The sequence below is a fragment of the Herpailurus yagouaroundi genome, unplaced genomic scaffold (assembly GCF_014898765.1).
Source record: "Herpailurus yagouaroundi ecotype Mexico unplaced genomic scaffold, PumYag 67641, whole genome shotgun sequence".
Classification (NCBI taxonomy): domain Eukaryota; kingdom Metazoa; phylum Chordata; class Mammalia; order Carnivora; family Felidae; genus Herpailurus; species Herpailurus yagouaroundi.
In genome coordinates, this window is record NW_024420442.1 from 6,126,767 (window position 1) to 6,154,236 (window position 27,470).

The 27,470-nt window shown below is 44.1% G+C and overlaps 1 protein-coding gene across 7 annotated transcripts in view; it reads left to right on the forward strand.

The window, feature by feature from the left end:
• GRIA3 (glutamate ionotropic receptor AMPA type subunit 3) overlaps positions 1–27,470 on the forward strand; it is a 267,365-nt gene that overhangs the window by 48,106 nt on the left and 191,789 nt on the right. For all 7 annotated transcript variants that reach the window (XR_005788042.1, XM_040467969.1, XM_040467966.1 and 4 more), the window contains one exon: positions 23,154–23,393. Coding sequence is in view for 6 of the 7 variants with exons in the window: in XM_040467969.1 (XP_040323903.1) it covers positions 23,154–23,393 (240 nt within the window). In the remaining variant the exon portion in view is untranslated. The remainder of the gene's footprint in view (positions 1–23,153; positions 23,394–27,470) is intronic.

The window sequence follows — 27,470 nt, forward strand, 5'->3', positions numbered from 1 at the left end:
CAAAGAGTTCCCTCCCTTGTTTAAATACTTCTTTTTGTTTCAAACACAAAGAAGATGAAGATCTCCATGTGAAAGCACCTAATCTTAGAGGTAAAAGCTAAACAAAGAGCCAGAGATCAGAGGAGTGAAGTCTTCAGTGGGCAAATTGCTAGTCTTTTCCCAAACAAACCAACCCTGTCCCTCCCCCCCTCCACGAGGCCTTTGAAGAGGAATCTACTAATTAAGCCCGTTTTTACCATGACAATTCAAAGCATTAGCATACTGCAGTAACATACTGGAGATCCCTGGAAACCAATGGCAGCAAACCCTTGGTGGTTTAACTGGACTATCCGCCCCCCCCCCCAACTGATAGAATCAAAATCCTGACTTGAATGGAATGGTAAACTCTTCAAGTCGGAAAGAACCTTAGAGATCATTGAATCCTCATATTTTAGGTAAGGAGACTGAGCCCAAAGAGGTCAAGTGACGTGCCTGTGACCACACATCCAGCAAATAGCAAGGCTGGGACCAGAGCCCAGAACTCTTGAATGCTACTTATGTATTCACCTAGTCAGTCAACTAAATTTCTTGAGCACCTTACTATGTGCCCGGCAGTATGCTAAGTTCGGAGGTGGGGGCTGCACAAGTGGTCTCTCTCTCTGCCCTTATAAAGCTGAGAAAGACCGGCATTGGACAAGTGACTGGTTGCTTATAAGTATGACCTGCGCTGTGAAGACAAGTACAGGATGCTGTGAGAGCGATCTAGCCTTGTTGAGGGGGTAAGAGGTCTCCCTGAGGAAGTCATGGTTCAAGCTAAGAGACAGGGGATGAGGGCGAGTCCACTAGAAGGATAAAATTGTCTCTGTGGGTGGGGGGAAGAGATGTGAAGGGAGAGAACATTCTCGATAGCGTATGGCAAAGTGCAGTCAACTCAAAGCAATCCCAGCTCCCCTCTCAGAGTCCAGACATCCTTCAGTTTTCTAAAAACTGTTTTTTAATGTTTATTTTTGAGAGAGATAGAGAGACAGAGTGTGAGCAGGGGAGGGGCAGAGAGAGAGGGAGACACGTAATGTGAAGCAGGCTCCAGGCTCTGAGCTGTCAGCACAGAGCCCAACGTGGGGCTCAAACTCATGAACCGTGAGATCATGACCTGAGCTGAAGTCAGACACTCAACCGACTGAGCCACCCAGGCGCCCCTGTCCTCCACTTTTTATAAAGCAGCAGGACCTCCAGTATATTTTATTTCTTCAGAAGTATGGGTATGGTGGAAAGAAAGGCATGGTAGCCATCTGGACCTATTAAAAAATTATTAAATCACTTCTCTGATTAAACAGTTATTTTTACTTACCAGTGCCCTACACCGAGGCAGATAATCAGTGTTTCGAGCTTCTGAAAAGGTCACATCTTCATCCTTTGGCAAGGCACCTGAAAAGAAAATAAACCTTTAGGCAAAGAGTAGATTTTAAGGGACGCTCACTGAAACCGAGTCCACAGCTTGAAGTAGAAATCTGGAATGGTGGAATTTTCACACATGTATGCAGAAAAGGATATACACAGCAATATGTCAGCAGGCAGAGACCAGGCCTTACCCCCTTCCAGCTCTCATTAGAGGCGCCTTGTCCACGAGGGCAAGCCACAAAACTATGCAGCAGGTGCTAACCCCGCAAGGGATTTGCGGTCCTGCATCCCGGATGCGGAAGGACAATTCTGAGGCTCTCAGAGGTCCCCATTTCTGCCATGTCACTTTGAATGTGCTTATAATCCAGCCCTCCCCCCACGCATTTCACCTTGGGTTAAAATTAACTGTTAATGTTAAACTGTGATCAGTCACGGGCAGCTCAATAATACTAAAAGCTACCGTTTCGGGCACTCTGGTTTAGATGCATTATATCATTGAACCCTCACAGCAGCCCTTTGACCTGAGCTCCATTCTTGCCATATTGCAGGTGAGAGAGCTGAGCCTCTGAGAAGCTGAACAATTCGGCCAAGGTCACACAGATAATAAATCTCCCGCCCTAAGAATATGAGTGCCCCGAGGGTGGGGATTGTTGTCTGCCTTGCTCACTGCCATGTCCCCAACATTGTGATTGACACAGAACGGACTGTTCAGTAAATATTTGGTGGAGCTGGAATCTTTCAGATTAGACTTGCCCATTGAACACACTGCCTCCGGGGTTGCTATCCCTTTACACCTCATCTCTTTAAGTCCTTACAATCTCTTATCTGGAAACCGTGGTGGGTTCCCAGCTGCTCATCTTCACTGCCATTCCCAGGCTCCCCGAGTTTTGTGACCCTTCCTGACATAACACTTAAGCTTAGGGCCACCCCTTAATGTACAGCCTCCCAAATGTCAGATGGTTCCAGCCTCACATCCCAGCTCTGACATTTGCTGCTATGTGATGCTGGCCAAGTCATGTTGCTTGTTTGAGCCTCGATTTCTTTATCTGTGATATGGAGAAGCCCTTGGAAAATCGCTCGCCTTCCCGGAGCCCCGGTTTCTTGTTTATGTCCCAGGTTCCTTCTGGCTCTCCAGCCTTCGTGACTTACACACTGGCACCCCAGATCTCCAGCTTCCCACCCCTAATGGCTTACCTCCCCTTGCTGAAATCCTGCACGTAGGTCTGGTGCCTCGAGAATTTGCTGGGACTTCCATGACTAAGGAACCTGCCTGCATTTACCAAATATGCAGAATGCAGTGACTTCTCACCTGTTTTGAAGAGCCATCCCCACTTCTGCCTTTATCCCTACCTAAGTCCTTTTATGCTTAAGATCTAGAAATGAAAAAATGACTAAGATGTCTTCTGCCAGGGAATTTGACGATCAGGGGTTGAAGCCACGAATAGTAAGTATTCGAGGGGAAGTATTAGCTACATAAAGCTGTTAGCTAGTTGAGAGGAGCTGGAAGCCTTCCTGTGAATAATTGCCATGTCCTTCCCTTTTTTCATGTTTTCCTTTCCTAAAAGGAAAGGCTACGCTAAAATTGGGAAAATAACAGCCCCCGTTTTACAGCCAGAAATATTCCGCACATTTTCTTCTTGCTTCCTTCCATTTTCATGAGTAACATCATGAGACCCTAGGAAAATAATGCTATCCTTATACGTGAAAATGATACTTTTGTCCCAGGCACTCCTTCTTAGGAACTATCATCAGAAGAGTGCTCTCACCTGGGTGCCGGGGGTCTGACCAATGATGCAAGTCCCACTGGTCCTCTTAGCAGCCGGCCTCTGACTTCGGCCTCAGCAGGGCAGAGAATTGCCAGCCGCCTCCGCCATCGCCTGGGAGTCTGTCACTTGCACAAACGGCCACAAATACCTTCGTGGTCCTCATGCCACTCCCCAAGGCTTTTTCTACCCTGAAAGGGTTTGTGCTTCCTCTCCTGGAATCCAATTCACAAATGTTTCTGACTCCGGAATACTGACAGTACTATTATAACTAGAGTGGCGAAGCGATACGTAGAGGCAATAATTATCTGCAGGATGGGCCAGTTCAGGGTGAGCTTCTTGGAGGAAATTACATTCCAAGCAGGCAAGCGGCGCCATCCCGGCTCCCTGAAATTGATTGGGTGACAATCCAATTACAACATGTATCTGATCGTTTCATACATTGTGGCAACATAGTGGGATCAGGAGACCCCTCAGTTCAGGACAATGGAATTTTCTCCTCAGTGCTTGGCCCGCTCCTAATGTAATAGCCGCTTAAAACATAAATAAGGCAATGGCAGCTAATGAAATAATAAGTCTGCGTTAAAGGGCATGGAATTCACTGGCAAATGTGTGAGATCAAAGCAACAATACACCAGGAGATAAGGCAAGAGGGTGCAAATGGCAAAATGTCTTCTAGAGACGCATAACTGGATTATAAGCCCAAACAGCAAATATGCGTTGAGGGCCAGGATAATTGGTCCTTTATCCTCTCCTTATAAAAACGAAGGTTTATTTGCCCTTTAAATGGGCCAATAAAATTAAATCGGCATCCTGTGCTGTGTGCTGAATACCTAATCAAAAATCTGAAACAATTAAAAAAAAGGAAAAAGCAAAAGTAGAAAAATCGAACATTCCAAACAGTGTAGAACAATGTAGGAAGAGAGCACGCTTCCAAATAACACCTCCTCGTTGCACAGCAGATTCCAGAGCAGTTCGTCTGCCCCTGGAAGCTGGGGGTCACCAACTGACTTCGCAGTTCCTCAAAAGCAGCGGCTGCTGGGCTCTGGGGTGGCTCCAGAGGAAAGGGAGGAAGGGATGGGGCGGGCAGGGCCAGAAGGCAGGTGACTCTCCACCAAAGAGGGATTCACAAAACTTGGAAAGCAAAAGCAGTCCTTGCGAGGAGGAATGTTTTGTGGTACTCAAATAATGTCTTTTAAAGTCTCTTCCCTGTAATCCTTCCAAAGCTGCTCATGTCGAGATCTTCACAGAAAAAGCACAACAAAAACCTTATAATACATAAGAATACAGCAATCCAAGCTCCGGAAAAAAAAAGAGAAAGCTGGTGCTTTGCTAACTGATGAACATGAAGCACAGTAAAAAAAAAAAACCAAAAAACAAAAAAACTCATCTTCCAAATGATTTCTAATTTTGATGGCCAGACACATAAATATTTGTTTAATGAGTGCACATTGATAATACTTTTCTGTATTAGCTGGGTAGATGTGAAAGAAGGGAAATTGTGTTATCATTCAATTATTTTTTTGTATCAAATAGATTCACACACTCTACTCAGAGAAATTATTAATTATGCACAAAAGAGGAATTTTGACTTAGAAACCTCAGATAGAAATTCATTGTGTAGAATGATTCCAGTGGTCAGATAAACAAGCGTAAAGATAGGGACATTTTCCAGTCGGGGGTTCTTAGCAAAGGAGGCACTATCTAGAGGTCATCGCTGTGCCTCCAACCAGGAATACATGGAAGCTTCTCTGAATAAATTAAGTGCATCTGCTTTCCAGAGAGAAAGATTCTTCAATTTTCTAAGGGCCGCTCTTAGTTTTTTCAAGCCTCTTACAGACCAAAAGACCCTTTCACGGCTAAGGGAATACGTGCTTTGTTTCCTCTGTCTCTCCCAGGCACCTGTCAGAGGACTCTGTGCCTTCAGATGCCATTCTGCCTGGCCAATGCTTCTGTTCAGTGCTTTTGGAGCTGAGACTCCTTCTTAGGGACAGATAAAGACCAACAGGGGAAGGAACATTGGCCGAAGTGGGAGTCTCAAGGGCGAAGGGTAGTTAAGACATAGTCGTAGAGTCACCGTGTCTGTAACATTGCTCTGGGAAGCCTCAGCCCCAGAAAGACTGATCTCCAACCAACTTCACAAGAGATGCCTTTGCAAAAGCAAAAAGAGGCAACTGGGCTCCTATTGTGCACAGAGACAAAAATCATGGGGCACCTGGGTGGCTCAGTCGGTGAAGCGTCCGACTCTGGATTTCAGCTCAGGTCATGATCTCACGGTTCATGGGATCGAGCCCCACATCGGGCGGGTTCCGTGCTGTCGGAGCCTGCTTGGGATTCTTTCTCTCTCTCCCTCTCTCTATGCCCCTCCTCTGCTCGCATGCTCTGTCTCTCAAAATAAATAAATAAACTTAAAAAAAGAAACTCTTAAAAATTAAAAAAAAGAAACAAAAATCACAAGCAATAAAATAAATACTCATAATTGACTAATTACTGGTACAGTTGGCTGCTTTTCCCCCCAGAGAAGGCGTCTTCTATATGATTTCTGGAGCATTTAACCAAGTGCAGCTGTAATTATTATTATTCCTATAATAATAGGGTTTCTACAGATCTTCATATTTTTACATGTTTTATACTCATTATGGCTAATCCACAAAACATCTCTTTAGGATATATAAATACTGTGTTGCCAGTATGCTGGAGAAGAGTGAGAGCTCAGAAAAAAAGGTAAAGTGAAGCTCACAGAGTCAGCAGTGACTTAGAGACAGAACTGGAGAATTCTGCTTTTCAGTACCTGTTTATGCCATGAGCTCATTAAGTGCTTACAGTATGAACCAGATTACACTGAATGGGACACAAAACTAATGGCACACATGTTATGTGCGTCCTGGCTCTCCAAAAGCTTCTCGGCCATAGGTAGAAGTTCACTTTCACACACACGAGGCCAGCGGGCCACAGCCTGGTTGAAGCATGCTATGGTCAAGTGCCCCAAATGGGGGCTTCAGTCCAAGTGCTGCTGACACTCAGACAGAAAAAATAGGTCTCGTGGGGGATTCAATGGGCACCCAAAGCTCCATGGAGGAGGGAGCTTCAGCCAGGTGTTGAAAGGTGGGCAAGAATTGGAATGGATGAGAACACAACGTGACAAAATGCCAAGCAGTAGGAATGAGTAAGAAGTATGTTGAGCACAGAGAGAACACCTTGGTTGGAGCAGAAAGTTGCTCTCTACTGGACAATTGTGGGAGGCAATTTTGGGTAGATCATAAGCCTTAATGATGTCGGACCATGGGGCAGAAAACAAATATGCACTGTTTACCGAGTACCGACCACATATGGCTTTGTGCATTCGTGTTTTCTAACGCGAATTCCAGGCTGAAGGGTTTGGACTATGTGACAGGCAACAGGGAGCTGAGGGTCCAGTCGCTGCATCCCAATACCTAAAATAAGACAGTGTATTCAATCACCTCACTCACATGACCCTGGTCAGCCTCTGAGGATTTAACTAGAGTGTTTCTATGACTAAACATGCAGTTTCTCTCAGGCAATGCCACTGTTATCTGAAAGTATGAAGCTTTTAAGGTTGCGTGGCCCTGCACGAAGAGAATTACAGAGGCCTGGCAATTCCTCTTTTTCTTTGATCAAACAACTCTGACATGGTCGGATGTGCTCACTGGTAGCACATAGTTACAAGTTTAATACATGACCGAGAAGCAAAGCGCTAGCGGGGGCTACTTATTCTGTCTACGGCTAAAACCACCTTCTACAGGTTCCACGTGTCGACTTAATTCTAGCTATTTGCAGCTACTTTTGGTCAGATTCTTCCCCATAGAGCAAGTTAGGCACTTCGGGAGACACAATCTTGCTTTCAAACCACTGAAGGAGCATGTGCAGGGTCGATGCAAGGGGACTCCGCTGTTCTGTGTCGCTGCAAGAAGTTCAAGTAGGAATCCATCCAAATGATGCTCTGCACTAGGGGTTTCTCTTCGCGGCTGGCAAATGGATCGAGTTCTGGAAGAAGACACGCACTCTGGCCGGCACACAGAGTACCGGAGCCGTCCATTGTAGCACGTCAGCTGCGGGCTGGAACAGAAGGACTCTAGGGCACCAAACCCAGCCCCACGGCGCGTTCCTATTTTGGTGGGAAGATGCACGGACAGTCGCAACTTGAAAGCCGAGTAACACGTGTTCCCCAATCACTCCCATCTGAGACAGTGGGAACAGAGATTCCTCCAGCTCCCATCCCCGTGTGACAATTCAGTGGGACTCCAGCTGGATGGGAGGAAGGCAAGTTCAGATGGGGGCTTGGAGGGTCTAGGGAGGACGAATGGATTGGGAAAACAGGAAAAGGAATAAGATGGGACTTCTGCAGAAGGTGATACAGTGAGGACACGCAGGGCTAGGCTTGGGACAGGTTGTAGAGCTACAATGGTGTAGGTGGTCACGAAATACATTTTATTTAAGGACCCAAAACACACATGCATGTATTTGATAACCTAAACAAAAGTTTTGTGAAACTGTACTTCTTCTCACTACATGGATACACTTTAGCATTTTTCTTTTGTATTTCATCTGTTTTTTAATGTTTATTTACTTTAAGAAAGAAAGAGAAAGAGAGAGAACAAGTGGGGGAGGGGCAGAGAGAGCGGAGAGAGAGGATCCCAAGCAGGCTCTGCACTGGCAGCATAGAGCCCAACGTGGGGCTCGTACTCATGAAACTGAGATGATGACCTGAGCTGAAATCAAGAGTTGAATGCTTAACTGACTGAAGCCCCCTAAGCACCCCTCATGTATTTTTTTAAAGGCCAGGTCATGACTCACTACATTGACTTTATAAGTGAGCTGTGCCCTTCGATTTGCAGAACACTTACTATAGGGAAAGGGAGGCAGGATTAGTTTTTTCCTTTGTCCTTCCCTTATCATAGACCCTGGTGTGCAACAAGTCAGAAGCAAGATTGAAAAACTGGGGTGTAGGATAAGCATGGGGAAGGTGGGTTCCAGGTCATACAGAGGGAGAAGAGAAAAGTGGCAAGGAAAAATGAGGTTTTGCTGGCACTGGGCCAGCTATGAAGGCCCTAGTAGGAGATCATTTGAAAGGGCACTCAAAAGTAGAACTCTACAGTTTCACCACCCAGCATGGTACTTGCTACCGTTCAATAGATGTTTGATGAAAACCATCTGTTGAATTGACACAGAGAAGTTGGAGGCTACCTGAACAGCCTCGTTCACGTCTGATCAAAACACGGTGAAGATCGGAATCTACCTTTAGCAAATAGCAGTGCTGAAGTGGTGTATTGTTGGCAGTCTCACCCCTCCCCTTGGTCTCTGCCCTAATAACGCCCAGCACTGCCTTTGGGTGGCAGACGTCCTCCATACTGTCGTGTTCTTAGAGTTCATCTGGCCAACCAATCCATACTGAAATGGTCATGAATGACAGCAAGCGCAGGTTGCCCTTCCAGGCCACATTTGTCACCTACCAGGGACTTCACCATCCTAGCCGGTAGAGGTGGGTGTTTCAAACCTTGTAGTAGTTAATGGAGAAAACAACTGAAGGCAAGAAGGCTTTCGAGGGGCCCTCAAACCACACTACAAGGCAACTACTTACTCTGCCTACCCATTAGCCGCTTCCATTACCCATTAAACAACACCGTACCCGACAACAAAAAAGTATGAAAGTTGCTAGCGCAAGGCCTGGAACAGAGTAGCAAATAAGTGCTGGATGAATGAGAATCTAACACATTTGGTTGGGCAGGCGCGGGAGGCAACTGTAATGGGGCCTACTAGACCAGCACTGTCGGCGATGAGGGACATGTTACCATGTTGCACTTTCCGATGCCTGTGGCACTCAGAGTGTGGACAGCGTCACTGAGAAATTGAATCTTTAATTTTCTTTAACTTCAACTAATTTTAATTCCAATAGCTTCATGTGGTCAGTGGCTACCAGATCAGATGATCTAGACAATCACTACATGTAGGAAACACATTTTGAGTGACTACCTGTCTCTTGTTAGCACCCTTGGTAAAAAGCTGGGTGTTTTCTTTTTCTTTTTTCTTAATTTATTTATTTTTGAGAGACAGAGCGTGAGCAGGAGAGGGGCAGAGAGAGGGAGAGAGAGAATCCCAAGCAGGCTCCATGCTGTCAGCACAGAGCCCGACATGGGGCTCAAACTCACGAACCGGGAGATCATGACTTGAACCCAAACTAAGAGTCCGACGCTTAACCGGCTGAGCCACCCAGGGGCCCCAAGCTGGGTCTTTTTCTAAACAAACCTCAAGACCCGAAATTCCTCTCTTTCAACAGATGTCCTTCTTTTTTTCAGGCAAAGGAATATGGGAGGACTTAGGGAAGCTGGTTTCAGAGGGTGGTGTTCTCAGATTTGAGCTAGAGCAGCTGTAGACCTAGATCAAACTATCTTTAAAATAGAGGGTACTGGGTCACCTGGGTGGCTCAGTTGGTTAAGCGTCCAGCCTCGGCTCAGGTCACCATCTCACAGTTCCTGGGTTCGGGCCCCACATTGGGCTCCAGGCTGACAGCTCAGAGCCTGGAGCCTGCTTTGGACTCTGTCTCCCTCTCTCTCTGCCCCTCCCCTGCTCACGCTCTGTCTCTCTCTCAAAAATAAATAAACATTAAAAAAATTTTTAAATAGAGGGTAGCTGGACCCTGCAATGTCCTGAGAGGGCTGCTCAGGTTTGCCTGAATGTAAGCTCTGTGCTTGACAAGACAGACACCTCTGAATGGACATCTTTGGCATAAAGTTCTGCACAGACCCTGAACGTCCTCCCACACCTAGAATGAGGAATTATTTTCAAAAATCCAACCACCTGAATTTGAATTAGGAAAAAAAAAGTGCTTTTAATTTAAACTTGCCCTTTTTTCCTAGAGAACAAATGGATTTTTTGTTCTCCAGGCTGGCAGAACATATTCGAGGGAACTGAGATTGTAGAGATTTTTAACACAGCAGTAAGGTGAACTGTTTCACACAACCAGCAATCCTGGGTATTGTGAGGATGGCTTCTCAATAGTTGTTTCCCATCAGGATTACATTTGGGCAATTTTATAAGGCTGCTTACTGTTTCTTTAAACTTTTTTTAGGTTTTTAAAATGTATTCATTTTGAAACAGAGTGAGAATGAGAGAGAGAGAGAGAGAGAGAGAGAGAGCAGGGCAGGGGCAGAGGGAGAGAAAGAGAGAGAATCCCAAGCAGGTTCCTCACTGTTGGCACAGAGCCCATCGCGGGGCTCGATATCACGAACCATGAGGTCATGACCCGAGCCCAAACCAAGAACTGGACACTCAACTGACTGAGCCACCTAGGTGCCCCAAGACTGCTTACAGTTTCTTTAAAGTCTACCAGCAAGCAGGAATGCCAAGGACGACGGACCCCAGGAGCTGAGCAGGCATCAATTATTCCATTTACAAAATAGGTAGGCCATTTGCTTCCTGGCCATAAAGGGCAATGAATCAGCTTTTTGACCTTAGGTAATGACAGACTGTTTGAGTTAAAGGGTAGACTGGAATAGTTTCCCAATTCTTCTGATAGTTCATTCTTTACCAGAAAGCACTTCTCTGTCTCCTTTCAGTGTTCTCTTCTTTTTTCACTTCCTCCCCATAAAACTCAGTGATAAATGATAAAGATACATGATCAAAGATGATGATACCAGGAAAGAAGAAAATCATTCCAGTTACTTTTTTTTTTCCTTAAAATGCAGACCTATGAACGAACATGTCTGAAGAACCAAGGTCAGTATTAAGGAATCATTTGTATTACCTAAACCCCAAGTGTTTTAAAGATACATTTGGAGCAGACTGAAGAACTCTAGCCAGAGTATTTATTACCTAATTGTTGTCATCCTGGAAAGTGTAGGGGCAAAAAATGAAATAGCCTGCTAAATAATTCTGTCCTTGACCCTGTCCTCTTCGGCACTTTTGTCAATAACTTGGATAATGCTACCCAAAGCTGGCTGATCAAATTTGTAGATGACAAATAATTGGGAGTGATAGCTAATAGACTTGTTAACCAAATCAAGATTTAAAAGGCTGGGTCAAAATCATGAGGCTATTTAAAAAGGGTAAAAGGTACCAGAAAAGGTATTTAGCTACAAAAAAAAAAAAATCAACAGCACATGTCCAAGTTTGGGAGAAGCCTGGCTTGGCAGAATTCTTCCACAAGATACCTAGGATATAAATTTAAGACCACAAAGTAGAAGGAGACCCAATAGAATTGGATAGTAGAAAGGTTAAACAGAAATCAATGCCATCCTAGTCAGCACTGATAGATATATAAGATGTCTAATCCAAAACAGAGTCTACTGCCTTCTGGGTGGGTTCAACCTCACTTGCAGTGCAGCACCCACTCCTTGACACGAAATTCTAAGAGTGACATTTAATGAACTGAAACACGTCAAGAGGAAGATGGCCAGAGTTGAAAGCCTGGGATCTGTGACTTACATCTGACGTGCTAGAGGTGATTAGCCTGCAGAAGAGAAGGCACAGACAGGTAGGATGTATATCTTCAGATGTTTGAAGGCTGGCCATTAGAAGAGGGAACAGATATTTTCCGTGAACTTCAGGAAAAAAAGAAGGAGCCATAGGCGGTGAAAGTGGCAGAGAGGTAGATTTGCGCTGGGCGTAATAAAGAAATTTCGAATAATTAGAGCCACCCCAAAGTAGAATGAACTACTTTGGGAAGTGGTGAGTTCACCATCATCAGAAGAGCCCAAGGGGAGATGGAATGGCCACCTGTAAATCGAATTACAGAAGAGATTGTTGCACTGTTACGAAGCTAGAGGGGGTGACCTAGGCCATTACACTCAATATTAAGAATGTGATGCTAAGGAATTCAAACACAGTGGGAAAAAGAATATCTTCCCAGCTCACAATGGACCTACACATTTTATTATGTTTATATGGTTTTGTTTTGAATTGTGAAATCTTTCAAGCGTACATAAGACAAGACAACCATTAATTAACTTTTAAGAATAATTTTTGTTTAGGGCCTTGGCTCACCCCCCCCCTCCCCCGCCAGAGCACGGGCGGCAAAATTAAAGAAAAAGAAAATGGGTTTCAAATGCTCTCATGGTAAGATATCAAACTTGAAGCTCTTACCTGTCTATGACAAATCTTAGGGCTGATTCAAAGGCATCATAAGAGTGCATCGTTTTCCTGCCTGGCTTTAGAAATTGTTTCATTGACTGCGACTGGATCACTGGATCAATTGGTTTTTCAATTAAGAGCTGTGCTAAATCCCGTGTCAAATGAGTTGCGAGTCAAGACGGGTCCCTGACTACTTTAGATGATTGGTAGAGAAACGTGGGTGAAAGGCTCACCTGTTGGGATGAGCACTGGATATTGTATGGAAACCAATTTGACAATAAATTTCATATTAAAAAAAGAAGAAAGGCAGACACTGGGGCTAGGAAGAATGATGATTTCTGCTGAGTTATTTGCTGTAGGGATAATGATTGCCGAGAGTCAAGGACCAATACTACTTCCTCGCTGACACTCAGATAGCAGCTTTTGTAATTTTTCAAAGGAGAGTTTCAGCTATTATTTCCATTTATTCTCAGCACATCCCTTTGAGGTGGGCAGAGCAGGTGTTAGGTCTGCGGGCTTACAAATGACAGGCCTGAAGCCTAGTGAGGTAACTGACCCAAGGTCACACAGCAAATTAGAGACTGGACCATATAAAAACCCATTGCAGTGCAAAAGCACTGAGAAATAATTTTAAAAATAACATTAGTACAGACACCCTTTGATCAATCGAGCATAGTCTTGTTTGAGAGTCCTATGTTTGAACATATTGATTTAATAAGTACAACAATGTTATGGGGCAGAAACTTGTTATCCCAATTGTTATAGGTATAGAAATGAGGTTTGGAGAGTTTAAGTAACTATCTCAAGGCTGTTCAACCAGTAATTTTGACCTCAAAAATAAACTCCAAATCACTCTACCTCCCTTGCCACAACTCAGATCCAAACTACTCTCCTCTCTCACCAAGACTCCGGGGCTAACGTTCCAAATGTTCTCCCTGCTTTCATCAATGCCCCTTAAATCCAGTGTCCATACGTCAGCTGGATAAATCTTTTGAGAATGTAAATCAGCTCGTGCAATACCCATGATCTTTCCAAGATTTCCTCCCATGGTCCTTAGGATAAAGTCTAAGTTCCTTACCAGGGTCCCACAAGGTCTTCCACGGTCGGGTCCCTACCTCCTCCCAGACTCCTCCTGCACCTTCGTCTTTACTGGCCACACTCCAGCCAGGCGAATCTTCTTTCAGTGCCTCAAATGTGTCAGAGGTCGCCCTCCCTCAGAGCCTTAGCAAGTGCTATTCTCTCTGCATGGGATGGTCTTCTACTCTGAGGTGTCAGCTCAAATGGCAGGTCCTCAGTTAACATTTCCCTGAAAGTCACCTTGTCACATGGTCTCAGGGCACCCTAATACCGCCCCTCCTTATACTTACAACATGATGACCATACATTGGTATGGTTCTTTTATTAATATTTGTTGCCAATTCTAGACTTTAAGTGCCATGAGGACAAAGACCCTATCTGTTTTGCTCACTGCTGCATCCCAGCACCTAGGCTTTTTCTGTCACACCGTAGGAACTCAAAATGTTATCTGGTGAATGAAGAAATTAACTGATGAACAAGCAAAAAAATTTAAAACTACTGCACTCCAACGCTTAACCGTACTATCGTGATATAAAAGGGCCTAAAAAGCACCCCATTACCCCAACCCACCCCAGCATCTCTCATGCCATTTCTGATGCTGTCATGGAAGGGTGGATTGCACTTACAGTTGCAAAACGAATTTTCCAAAATACATGTGTTCATATGTTAATGCCTGCATTTGCAAGCCGTTATATTCAAGTAGGATCAAATGTTGATAATGAATGTTTTCTTTGCCAGCGTTTAGATACGTGCCATGTAATTGCAAAAATAACTAGTTAGACTGTCGGAAGGCAGTGTACTCCTGAGAGCTGAACAAAATGTTCAAGGGAATTAACCCAAAGATGGTAATTAAACCATGGAATCATCAGCTGGAGAATGGGGCTGATACCTTCTTCTGCCTCTGATACCTTAGAAGCACCCACTGTGGTTACTAGAACCCAAGACCAAAGGGTGTTTAGTGGGGAGGAAGAGGCTGATCTGGATGAACCCAGGGAAGGTATGAGCTGGCTACTATCCCACACCTAGCCCACCACCCCCAACTTTTATCTAGTTCTCCCTCTCCTACATCCCCAGTTTAAACGTAAATAGCCAATTTAAGAGCAAGACCAGGGAGGTATCTGCTTGTATGGTGGGCTTTGAAGAGTTCAAAATACCCACCCTTCCTGACTTTCTACAACTCCTTTGGGTTGTTCTAGACATGTATGCATTTTCATTAGGTTATTGTTCTCTGTAGAGAGTAAGTCATAAGCTAACTCTGCGGTTCTCATATGGGGGGCAGGGAGGGAGGAGGGAACAGGTGGTGATGTTGCCCCCCCCCCTCACCCCGCTTAGGGGATATTTGACAATGTGCTGAGGCATTTTGGATTTCACACCTTCCGGGTGGTGCCACTGGTATCGAATATCAGAGTAGACTCCAGGGCTGCTTATCACAACAAAGAATTATTCAGCACAAAATATCAATAGGTCTGCCGAGGCTGAGAAACCTTGAACTGACTTATTTGTGAAGATTCGTTGCATTTTTTTGAAATGTTTTCAATGTCTTATTTGTTTTTGAGAGAGACACAGAGCGCAAGCCCGGGTGGGGTTGGGGGGTGGGGTGGGGCCAAGGGAGAGAGAAACACGGAGTCTGAAGCAGCCTCCAAGCTCTGAGCTGTCAACACAGAGCCCAAGGCGGGGCTCAGACTCACAAGCTGTGAGATCATGACCTGAGCCAAAGCCAGATGCTTAAGCGATTGAGCCACCCAGGCGCCCCAGTGAAGATTCATTTCTTAGCCCATTAACAGCTCATACATAGGGCAGATTCTTGCAGAAATGGGAGTTGGGGGGGTATATTTGGATAGGACACCTGGAAAAGAAAGAAAGAAGAGTGAGGTGATGGCAGTGCCAGTGATGGACTGGGGGAAAGACAGGCCGGTAACCAGCTGTGAGGAGGGATGAGAACATGACCTGACGATGAATAGGAAATAAGATACCGCGCACGCCTTAGAGGTAGAGTTGATGGAGCATCTCGAGAAAATGGCACACGGGGATGAGGCAGAGAGAGAAGTCAGAGATAACCCCAAGACCCCAGCTTGGGTGACTGGAAGAAGAGCAGTGCATTAGGAGAAACAGGGACAAGAGAAGCAGATCCACAGGCGGCAGGTGGGAGTAGAGAAATAATACACTGAGCGTGTGAATATGCAGGCCTCCAGGGGAGGCTATTCTGTGAGCACTCAGAAGCGTGGATCTGGAGGTCAGGAACGTGTCTGAGGCTAGAGGCATTTACTTGGAGGGCAACCACATGGACATGGCGAGCCAAGACCCCTGCTTGACACATAGCAGGAGCTCCATAAGTGTGTGTTGAATGAAAAAAAATAGGTCATTTGGAGTAAGAAGAAAAGAGGGCCCAGGACAAAATCTTTGGACACATCTTCATCGAGGGAGTGGAGCAAGAGGAAAGTGAGAAGGAACAGTAAAGTTTAGTGCTCTTAAAACAGAAGTGAGTTTCAAGAGAAAGGATTTGGCCAACAATATCAAATGCTGCTCTGCGGTCAAGTTGAATGATGTCTGTGAATAGAGATGGGTTTGACAGTGAGCAGGTCACCGTCAAACTTGAGAGAGCAGGTTCAGTGGAATGCTGGGAGCAGCAGCTGGGTCCTCATCCCATCATTAGTGACGATGGGAAAGAAGGAGTTAGGGACACCTGGGTGGGGTAGTCGGTTAAGCGTCTGACTCTTGATCTCGGCTCAGGCCGTGATCTCATTGTTCGTGAGTTCGAGCCCCACATCGGGCTCTGCGCTGATGCCGTGGAGCCTGCTTGGGATTCTGTCTCTCCTTCTCTCTGCCCCTCCCCGGCTTGTGCTCAATCTCTCTCTCTCTCTCTCTCTCTCTCTCTCTCTCTCTCTCTCTCAAAAGAAATCAACTTTAAGAAATCTTAAAAAAAGGAGTTAGAACTATGTTTTAAGGAGGTGGCATGGATCAAAGGGGAGGTGGGATCTTTTAGCAAATTTTTCGCATGACAGGAAGAAGACAGCATTGAGAGACTAAATGCACAAACTTGAATAGCTAATAGCCATTATGTATCTCCTGAGTACATCAATTGTATTTTTGAGCTTCCTGTAAAACAAAGTTGAGGTCATGTGCGATTGGAGTTCAGTATATCATGTGGGACTCAGGAGCCCCAACAGGTAAAGTTCAGTTCAATTTAAGGAAGAGCTCCATAGCTGTCAGAGCCACCATGCAAGGGAAGGGTACTTGTAAGTAGTGAGCTCCCTTGTCACTAGAGGTATTCAGGGAGCGGTAATATGACCTCACAGCAGGCAGTTCCTGTACTGAATCAGAAATTAGACTAGATCATCGGTCTCCAAACTTTGAACGTCTCATATCTGTAATATTTTCAGGGGGGGAAAGGGTGAGTGGAGTATAGATCGATGTAGAGTTACCAACTTTTAAATTTTGCTATGTTAAGTGCATTAGTTTTCTACTTACTACTGTAACAAATGACCACAAATTTAGCAGCTTAAGATAGCACAGGTTAATTATCTTCCACTTCTGTAGGTCAGTACTCTGGAAGGGGTCTCACCAGAGAATGTAGTGGGCCTGCATTCCTGTCTGGAGGCTCTCGGAGAGAATCCATTTTCTTGCCTTTCCCAGCTTCTAGACTCTGCCCACATTCCTTAGCTCACAGTCCCTTCCAGCTTCAAAGCTAGCAGTGGCTGGTCAGGTCTTTCTCATACAACATCACTCTGGTACTTTTTTTTTTTTTTTTTTTTTGCCTCGTTCCTCCACGTTTAAGGACCCTTGTGCTTCCCTGAGCCACCCCGATAATCCAGGATAATCTTGCTATTTTAAGGTCAGCTGATTAGCAAGCTTAATTCCATCTGCAGCCTTAATTCCCCTTCAGCATGTAACCTAATTCAAAGATTTGGAGGATTAAGACATAGACATCTTTTGGGAGGACATTATTTGGTCTACCACACAGACAAAATATGCGTGTACGTATGCATGTATACAGCCACACAAACACACACCATTCCTCATTAACATCGTCACCATTTCAGAAGAGAAACGACTACATACAGGAATGGAAATAAAAATGATATAAAGAAAAGGACTGTCATTCCTAAAACAAAACAGTTGTCAACCTTACTTTAATACACACACACACACACACACACACACACACACACACACACACATGCATATTTCACCAGGCTGAAAACTCACCATGGACCAACACTACAGCTTTAGAAAGCACCGGACTATATAATCTCATAAGATCCCTCACAGTTCTAAGTTTCTTTGATCCCCTAGAATTCACTGAACTGTGGTATTACCTGGAGAACCTTCTTGTGATGTGTCTCCATCGGTCCCTTCACAGCTATATTTTTCTTCTTCCTGCTTGCTTCAAATGTGATCATTAAGTCAGCAAGAGACTTCAGTTTCCTTTTTTCCCCCTGATTCAAAAGGCTATGAAAAGTGTTCTGTAAATGATATGCAATATTGCTATTCTGATCTTTGGGGTAATCAAGTTGTTTGACATTTTTGTAATGACGCCTTTTGGAATATGGGTGGTGTAATTAGCTGCTACATTGTACATTAACAATACCTGTCCCGACCCTATAGACTTGGGGACTATAAATAAAAGCGTGACAGCTGGCTCCAGCCTTGCTTGTCATTCACCATTGAAGAGAACACAGCCGGGAGCAACACTAGAGTCCCCAGGAATCCAGGATGTAGTCAGAAATGGCATCTTAAACAAGAATTTGGTGTTTTGTTAGCAGGAAGAGTTGGAGACAGGCACCGTTAGGAAGGAGATGACCAAGGTATTTCCTGCTGGGAGGGCACAGAGGTCCCAAGAAGAGACAGCATTTTACCAGCACTTGGTGCGTTATATGGGGAGGGAAAGATTCAGCAGAAATAGCACATTCTCAAGCCAAAATAGCAGAGTTGCTTTCTTAAACTATTACTCCGCAGGAATTAAAATAGGAAAGAGCACTGAAGAAATGTATAGGGGAAGGGTAAGAGAAGAAAAGCTACGCTCACCTGGTTACTCAGTGTGACACCGAGGGTAGTGGTTTCTGGGGGGAGAGTAACCTGATGGGGTTAACAGGGCAAAGTATGCTTGGAAGAACTGGAAAGAGGAATAAAACAGAGAAAGAACTGTTTGGTTCCCACGTTATACGTGAGGCACCGTAAACATTTTCCATGTACCATTTCATTTATTCCTCACCTTATTCCCAAAGCAACATTTAATAACTGAGACATTATATTTTACTCATGTCATTTATTATTGTCTTTCCCCCTCGCTAGTATGTAAATTCCAAGTGGACAGGATCTTTTTATTCTCTCCTGTATCTCCCAGGGCCTACAACAGTGCCTGGCACATAATAGGTGCTCAGTAAATATTTGTTGCATGAATAAGTAGCTGGCATTAATTGAGTATCTATTATGTGCCCAGCACTGTAATAGATGGCTCCCCATGACTGAACTCATTTTAACTTTCACAACCAATACTGAGACAGGCACTATTATTATCCCAATATTACAGATGAAGAAACTGGGTTGGAGGCAGAGATATTGAGTAATACTGAGTGACTTATCCAGTAAGTGATTGCTTGATTATTTCAACCTAGACAGTCTAACTCCAGAATCTGACTATGAAATCACTGTCTCATACTTAGGCTCATAGAGATAAGTGACTTGCACAAAGTCATGCAGTTTAAGACTGGCAGGGCTGTGGTTGAAACCAAGGTCTGACTGTTCCAGAAACTGTTGCCCTTTCTTCTGTACTTCCCTGCTTCAGAAGATTGCCAAGATAGTGATTTCTTCCATTATCATTTTACCAAGGACTCACCTTTCTGATACAAGCAAGTGGGTGTGGTTCATTAAGGATTCAGATAATGGTAACAGCATTCATCCAAAAGAATCACGGGTCCCAACAGATCACCAATCTGCCACCTGATCTTACTGTTGGTATTTGGGGCCGGAGGCAGATGAGGCATGGGAAACCCTGGTGGAGCCGTCTATGCTGAGAGCCAGGCATTGAGGGGAAGTTGCTTTCATGCCGGGCAAATCCCGACCCATGCCGTCCTACATAGCTCCAGAGGTAGGGATGGTAGTTTCTTCCTCTCTTTGTGTCACAGTTTCTTTATGATCAGGAGGCATCGGTGGGCTCGGTTGAATCAGGAGAGCTTTACTTTATCCCTTCACATATTGGACTTTTCCACATAACACTTCATTTGGAGAAATGATTCCACGTGAAAAACCGTGCTTTAAAAAAATCACTTCACAAAACAGTCTCTGGTTCCTTCTAGCTCAAACCTTCCCGGAATCTAAAAACATGGAGACTGTCCTTTGGGTCAGCACAGCATTCCATTCAGCCTTCCTTTCTTTCTACAGCTAGGAATGGGTCCAGGGACATGCTGTGAGAGGCCATTCACAGGTGCCCTGGGCCCCAGCTTCTCTCAGAGGCCGTTAACCCTGTCCTCACGTGGCAGTTGTCTTCCCCATTGGGACTTCCTTTTTTTTCTTATTACGTTTTTAATTTTCATTCCAGTATAGTTGACGTGCAGTGTTGCGTCAGTTTCAGGCGTACAAGATGGTGATTCAACAGTTCTGTACATGACTCGGTGCTCATCACAATACGTGTACTCTCGAATCCCTCCCATTGGGCCTTCTACTTACATTACTTGTATATGTTGAGATAGAGCAAAAGTAACTCTGCCCAGTAGTATTTGCAGGACAGCTGTGCCTCTGTTGTTTATATGAAGGGAATAGAACATTTACTGACTTTCTCTTAACATTCTTCTTGTTGATGTCCGCCACCGTGTGTCTCTTGGACCACAGTAGCCTAGTGTTGCCTGAGGGTTACTGCTGATCTCCAATACTCCTAAGTCCTTTGTCTGAGCCACAATTCCACTCCCTCACACCTGCTTACTCACACATTTGTATAAGGTTTTCCTTTGTCTCGTTCTGCTTATCGTATACATAGGCTGAAAGACATCGCTGGGCACTCCTTCTTGCATTCTGGTTTTCACATATTCAATATGATTCCCTTTTTATAAAGTTCTAAAACAAGCACAAATCACATTGTATTGCTTTGGGGTGTGTGTCTGCACATTTTAAAGCACCAAGGTGATGATAAACACAAAATTCAGGATAGTAGTTATGGAGGGAGGGCCAGGGGATGTCAAAACAGGGAGATGGAATAGAGGGGGGAGACAGGTAAAAATAAGTTATCAGTAATGTCATAGTTCTTGGGTTGGGTGACAGTTTCATGAGTGTTCAGTGTGGGTGTTCATAAATAAATAAATGTCATAAGTAAAATATGACAGGTCCATATATGAACTAGCAGTGTTTAATTCTATACCCCGGAGGTTCAAAAACAATGATTAGAAGAGGAATACGAGATTTGTTTTTTATTAGCCAGAATCTCACTTCCATAATATACTTTTATTTTGTTTCCTTCCAATGTGAAGGGCTTTTTTAAAACTCTAAGTGGATCATAACTATAAGTTTGCCTCTCTTCAAGTTAATTTCCCCCTCAATTATTATCCATAACTTAGATTGGGGTTCTCCTTGTTGGAAATATATTGCATTTCCCCATGAAACTACTTTGGTCTACGGTTCACGGATCCTCTTCTTATCTTGGGCCTTGCATGCTAGTTGCATGGATCCAAGAATTACCAACTGCCGCCTGAATGAAGGTCAGTGAAGGGCCATGAGTGCTTGTTGCCAGATAAAATACGTGATTGCTAAATTTGAATTTCAGGTAAACAACAAATAGTTCTTTAGTATTTTTATGAATTTGAGGCATACTGAATCCTCTGTTTCACTTGCTAAATCTGGAAATCCTATCCCATTGGGCCAATAACCACTCTTTAATGTCATTATTGGATTGGGGTCCTAGAGAGTATGAGTTTTGGAGTCAGACTGATTCCAGTTCAAATCCTGGCTCCTCCACTCAAGACAGAACATTTTTGCCTCAGAATTCTTATCTGTTAAATAGAAATAATAGCAATATGTCCTCAGGTTGTTGGGAATATTAAATAATACTTGTATTGTACTTAGCATAGTGCCTGGTACATACAAAGCTCTCAGTGGCTATTATCATTATTGTCAGTTTTATATGGAAGATCATGTGCACCAGCCAAGATCTGACCTCCATTTACAGGATCAGTTTGGGAATCGACCTTCCTTAGCGTCTTCCTTGGTGATGACCAAGGCAAAGTAGCATCTAGCCTCTTCCTCTTTGTTTCTGAATACTTCTTTTGGCCCCATGTCATGAAGTGCCCCAGATTCATTTCTGCAATTGGCTCTCTATTTTTACTATAAAGACCTTTTTTATGTATGTGTTTGGGCGTCACTTAGAATTCCTCAAGTTGCAGGCTATTGTCTTCCCTGCTGGAGATGCTTAGGTGACTGGTAATCACCTTTGAGATGCTATCCTTAAGCCAATGACTTATGAGTTTGGCTAACAAAGGGGAACAGCTTTGATCAATAATCAGTTTAAATAGAATGCAGGGAAAGCAAGATCCCGCAGATACTGAGAACTCTCTGTTTCTCACAACAGGGTGAAGAAAGAAATCAATTGGTTTTCCACTTGCCTTCCTCCTACTCCAACACCTTCCTTCTTTCTGGTGCCCCGTGCCTTCACTGTTTCTCTCTTCAGGGAGGACTCCAGACCCTTTACGTTCTCTTCTCCGACCCACCCTTCCTTCTCGAAACTTACCTATCTTGTTTACACACCCTCCCCAGTGTCTAAGAGGACGTAGGACACATTAATTCATCTTAACATGCTAACAGCTTAAAAAGATTCTATTTAATCCCCTTCCCAAGCCACAGATTTTTTTTTCAACACCTGAAAAAGTAAGCCTGACAGTGGCTTCCTAGCAGATAAGGGAGGCCGTGCAGGATTCCTTAAATCACACGGCATTATCAGCTGCCTGTTCTGTCTGCTTCGCATGAATGGAAGGGAGCGGTAGAGCAGATAATCTAAAGATCATTTCCACTTGGTTGGGGAATGCACCACACGGTGTTGTTGTAGCTGATTTGCTTTGCTAATTATGTTCTACTTAAGCTAATATTGAATTTGGTTCACATTTTTTAAGCTCATCTGGGCCAGAAGAGGGAAGAGGTGCTGGTGTGGCCTACTTTGAAATGAAAGACATAAAAGTTCTATGCGTGAGCTGATAGATCTAGAAGGTAAACGCAAAAGGAGCAAGATAGAACTTTGCCAACTACACCTCCCTCACGTGACTCCTTGGGCACCGAAAGGCCAGTCCTTCCATTGGCCTGCCTAGAGTCTGGAATCTTCATCAGTGGCCTACATTAAGGGTCTTCATGATAATGTAACTATGGCTGAAGCATTACGTAACCTAAGAGGAGTAACACGTTTCCTAGCAGACACGTTAGCAATCTGCCTGACGAAATCATCAGTCCAAACTGTCCTCTACTGGAGAAAGTACCAAAGGGGTGGGACACCAGACTGATACCGGCATGGGTACACTAAGAGACCACTGGGAAGCTGTGTTGTGAGTACGAGAACACCAAGTGCCTTGTGGATGAGCTGGGAAGGTTGCTGAAAGAGGGCAAGGCAACCTTCACCTCTTTCCTTCCCAGTTTCTTAGTTTCTTGCTCATGGTAGACATAGAGAATATGCAACTCTATCAAATAAATTCTTCCCTTCCTTACTCTTCCCCTGCTGGGCAACTGGGCAAGGGCTTCTGGAGATTTCAGAGACCTTGGTTTTCCCTTGAGGCATGTCATTTAGAGCCAAGACTAACTATACACTGTCTTTCCAACCCTGCAAGCTGCAGCAAGGGACTGTGGGGCTATTGAAATTTCTTCCTCTTTTTCTCATTGCAGTCTGCTCCCAGTTCTCAAGAGGGGTGTACGCCATCTTTGGATTCTATGACCAGATGTCAATGAACACTCTGACCTCCTTCTGTGGGGCCCTGCACACATCCTTTGTGACGCCCAGCTTCCCCACTGACGCAGATGTGCAGTTTGTCATCCAGATGCGCCCAGCCTTGAAGGGCGCTATTCTGAGTCTGCTGGGTCACTACAAGTGGGAGAAGTTTGTGTACCTCTACGACACAGAAAGAGGTAAGAAGAGGCATCTGCTCTCCTCTTTGAATATTCGTGGAACAGTGGTATTCAGCCTTCTTCAACTCATGTTGGTTCCCTTCTCTTTTAATAAATAAAATTGAATACTCTTTTAAAACTGTATTTAAATTCAAAATGAATTTAAATGAAGGGGCACCTGGGTGGCGCAGTCGGTTGAGCATCCAGCTCTTGATCTCAGCTCAACTTGATCTCGGGGTCGTGAGTTCAAGCCCTGTGTTAAAAAAAAAAAAAAAAGAATTTCAATTAAGACCGAAAAATTGATGCGCTGGTAATTTTAGAATCTAGTTTTTCAAACTACATATGTCCTCCCACCCCCGGCCCTGAAAAGGGTTTTGGGACTCTCCTGGATGAGTCACTGTTGTGGAAAAAGAACCCTCTCCCCCCAAAATAATATATGTGGTCTAACATTCACAAAGTAAAAGCAGCTTTGTCTAAAATAGAAAGAGGCATAAGCTGGAAAGTCTTGGAAAATTAATCCTATCACAGAGTGTGATTATCCCCATTTCATAGATCAGAAACTGAAGCCCGAAGAAATGCACTTTTTCACTCAACCATTTCACCACAGAGGTGGGGCTGGTGTCAAGGTCTCCTGCTTCTAGGGCTTGTTCTACCAGACCACATCAAGTCTTCAGCTTATAGGGCCTCAGCAATTATCTTCTGGAAATACTGAATGGAGAGCAGCTAAACTGGGCTTTGCGAACGGATGTTTTTTTCAAATAGTGAGGTAACATCCTGAGGACACATTCTTTTGAGACAGTCTCAGAAATTAAGGGTCTGATCTTCAGTGGTATACAGTTAGGTGTATTCGTTAATTATCTAAAGCACACACGTTATAATTCAGCTAACTAGACTCCTCTAAAGCCCAGTTATCTTTGAGGGGCTCCTCAGGAAAACCAAGGGATCCTATTACTGAAAGACTCCAAAAAAACATGTGTTTGCCCGTGACTCTGGTTATAGGCTGGGCATGGTTCTTTCTGACTCAGAGAAGGCAGAAGCAAATGGAAGGCCTGTCTGCCCAAGTAGTACCCAGAGAGGTTTTTCTAGGTAACTTAACCTGAAGGAGCATTTTGTTTTTGGAAACCCAAAGAACTCTTCACTTCACTCCCATTTTGCTGCATCATCAAACACTGTAAGGAAATACTAAAGCCTGTATTTGCCCCATGGTACTTACTTCTAAAATATTATCAAATTTCATGAACCTAAAGCAGGAGACCAAGTTCAAGCTCTGCCATTAACTAGCTCTCTGATGTTGACCAATGCACTGAAGCTCTCTTGGCCTTGTCTCCTCCCCTAAGGCACCCCACTTCTTAATGTAACATTCTATAATTTTGTTGAGATATTATACCAGACACAGGATACTTTGTTTCTGGCTAATAACCCTAACTTCAGTTAATTAGTCAAGCAATTCTGCAAGTTGTTATCAACGCCCAATGGTGTGTTCCAGTCTCATGATAGATGATTATATAATAGAGTTCCAATGGGAGTGGACAGAAAAGGACATTCATGAAACAATCTATGAACAACACGGGACACTATCAAATTGAATACTACACTACAGACTCTGATTGCTATAAGAATTGTGAAAGTGAAGCACTCCGGGAAAGTAGAGTTTTCAGAGAAGGATGGCTAGAGGATTTAGGCTTTAAAGGATGTGTAAGTTGTGGATTGCAAGAGAAGAGGGAGATTTATTGCAAAGCAGAAGATAGAGTTCATGTATTTTCTCCTCATGTCCCATGACCCTTTTTTGCCCATTAGCTGTCTGTTGGAGGAAAGGAAACAAAAGTCCATCGAGGTCTGTTCCTTATCCCTGCGCCTCTTCTCAAATCACCTCACTAAGTTGTTTGGACAATACTAAGGTCTTAGAGCCAAAAGAAACCTTTCCTACGCCTGTGTGTTGATATTTGTTTTCTCTATAGCCATTTAGCTGGTGAGACTAATCTAGTCTGCTTAAGAAATACTTTCTGTAGGGGCGCCTGGGTGGCTCAATCAGTTGAGTGTCCAACTCTTTATTTTGGCTCAGGTCACGATCCCAGGGTCATTGGATCAAGCCCCATGTCAGGCTCTGTGCTGAACGTGGAGCTTGCTTAAGATTCTCTCTCACTCTCCCTCTGCCCCTCTCCCCCACCTCTAAAATTAAAAAAAGGAAAGACTTTCTATTAACTTTTACACTCATTTCTTCCTTGGAAAGCCTTCTTAAAACACTGAACCATGACCCCATTCCAGTACTTTCAATAACTTTTATTGACCACATTGGGAAGAAACAAAGTAGTCTATTCTTTAAGACTCAACGTAATTATGCCTCATCCAACTAACAAACCTATTACTCCTATGTTACCTAATGAGAACCTTCCAATGGAGGCAGCTCCCATTATCCAGTGTTTCCCAAATGTGCCAGAACTATGCTTGGTCTCAGCAACTTCACTTCCACTGCTACCTAGAATTCTCTCCTTCATCTTGATGATGAAAATCCTGCCTATGCTTCCATTTTTCAGAGCCCACCTCAAATTCCACCTCTCCAAGATAGCCTTTTCTGGCTACTCCAGCTCGTAGCCATTCATTCATTCATTCATTCATTCATTCATTTAATCGGTGCCAGGGTTACAATCGTGAATAAGATAGACATGGTTTCTGCACATATCCTAATGGATAGGACCTAATTTTAAAAAGATTCTCAGTGATACAGGGCACCTGAGTGACTCAGTTAAGCATCCAAGTCTTGATTTCACAGCCCCACATCAGACTCTGTACTGACAGTGGGGGGCCTACTTGGGATTCCCTCTCTCCCCTTCTCTCTGCTCCTCCCCTGCTCATGTGCTCTCTTTCTCTTTCTCTCTCAAAATAAATAAATAAAACTTAAAAATTAAAGAAAAAAGATTTTCAGTGATAGCCTTGTTGAGAAGGGACATTTAAGTTGAGAACTAAAGGATTAGGAGGAGACAGCCATGTGAAGAATAGAGGGAACGAGTTTCAAGCAGTGGGAATAGCAAGTGCAAAGGCCCTGTGGCAGGGAAGAGTTGGGTATGTTTGAAGAACTGAAAGAAGAGAAGTGAGGCTAAAGGGTAGTGAGGAGGTCGAGAGTGGCCTGAGATGAGACCATAGAGGTAGACAGGAAGCAGATCATAGCCATGGAGAATGGACAGGAGCCATGGGAAGGAGTATGAATTTTATTTTACCTTCATTGGGAAGTCTTTGGAGGATTCTGAACAGGGGAGTCATGTGATCTAAGTTTCTGTAGGGAGTAGAATGTGGTGCAAGTGTGAAAGAAGGGAAACCAGTCAAAAGGCTACTGTGGTTATTTAGGTGAGAAATGATGGCTGCTTAGGCTAGGCTGCAGATGGAGAAAAGTGGATGGAGTTGAAATACATTTTGGACACAGAATCAACAGAACTTGGAGACAGATTGACTGTGGGATGTGAGGGAGAGGAAGGGTTCATGGATGAGTACTAGGCTTTCAGCTTGAGAGACTGGGTAAAATGGTAATGCTGTGTACTGAGGTGACTGGGCAGGAGGAGAGCTGATTTTGAGGAGCGGAGATCTTGCCCACCTCTGAACACCCACAGAACCCTTTTGTCCAGGCCATTCAATTGGCACTTAACAGAAGTGCTCTCCGTTGTCGTTTCACTGGGTCTGCTATATACCTTCCCAAGCCCCTCTCTCCAGAGTGGGGAAAAACAATTGGTTAGCCCCTAGATTTATACTTTGTGCCGACACTGGTACATAGCACTGGCCTGGAGACATATTTAGCGTTTTCCCAAACGTCATTATTGATTCATCAGGAGTAAGCCCATGTCTGTTTTTCATTGTTGGACTGAAAGAGAGAGAGAGGGAGAAAGAAGGGAAGGAAGCAAGCAAGCAAGGCTGGAAGGAATGGAGGGAGGAAGGGTGGCTGGAAAGGAAAGGAAAGGAAGAAAGAAGATGGGAAGGGAAGAAAGGAGGGGGGAGAGAGAATCCAGTTTATAAATCAGACTATGAGGTACAGTTCTTTAAAATATTCAATAAAGTATTGTATATTTTCTTATTTTCTACAATAATCATCTATTGCTTTAGTAATAAAAA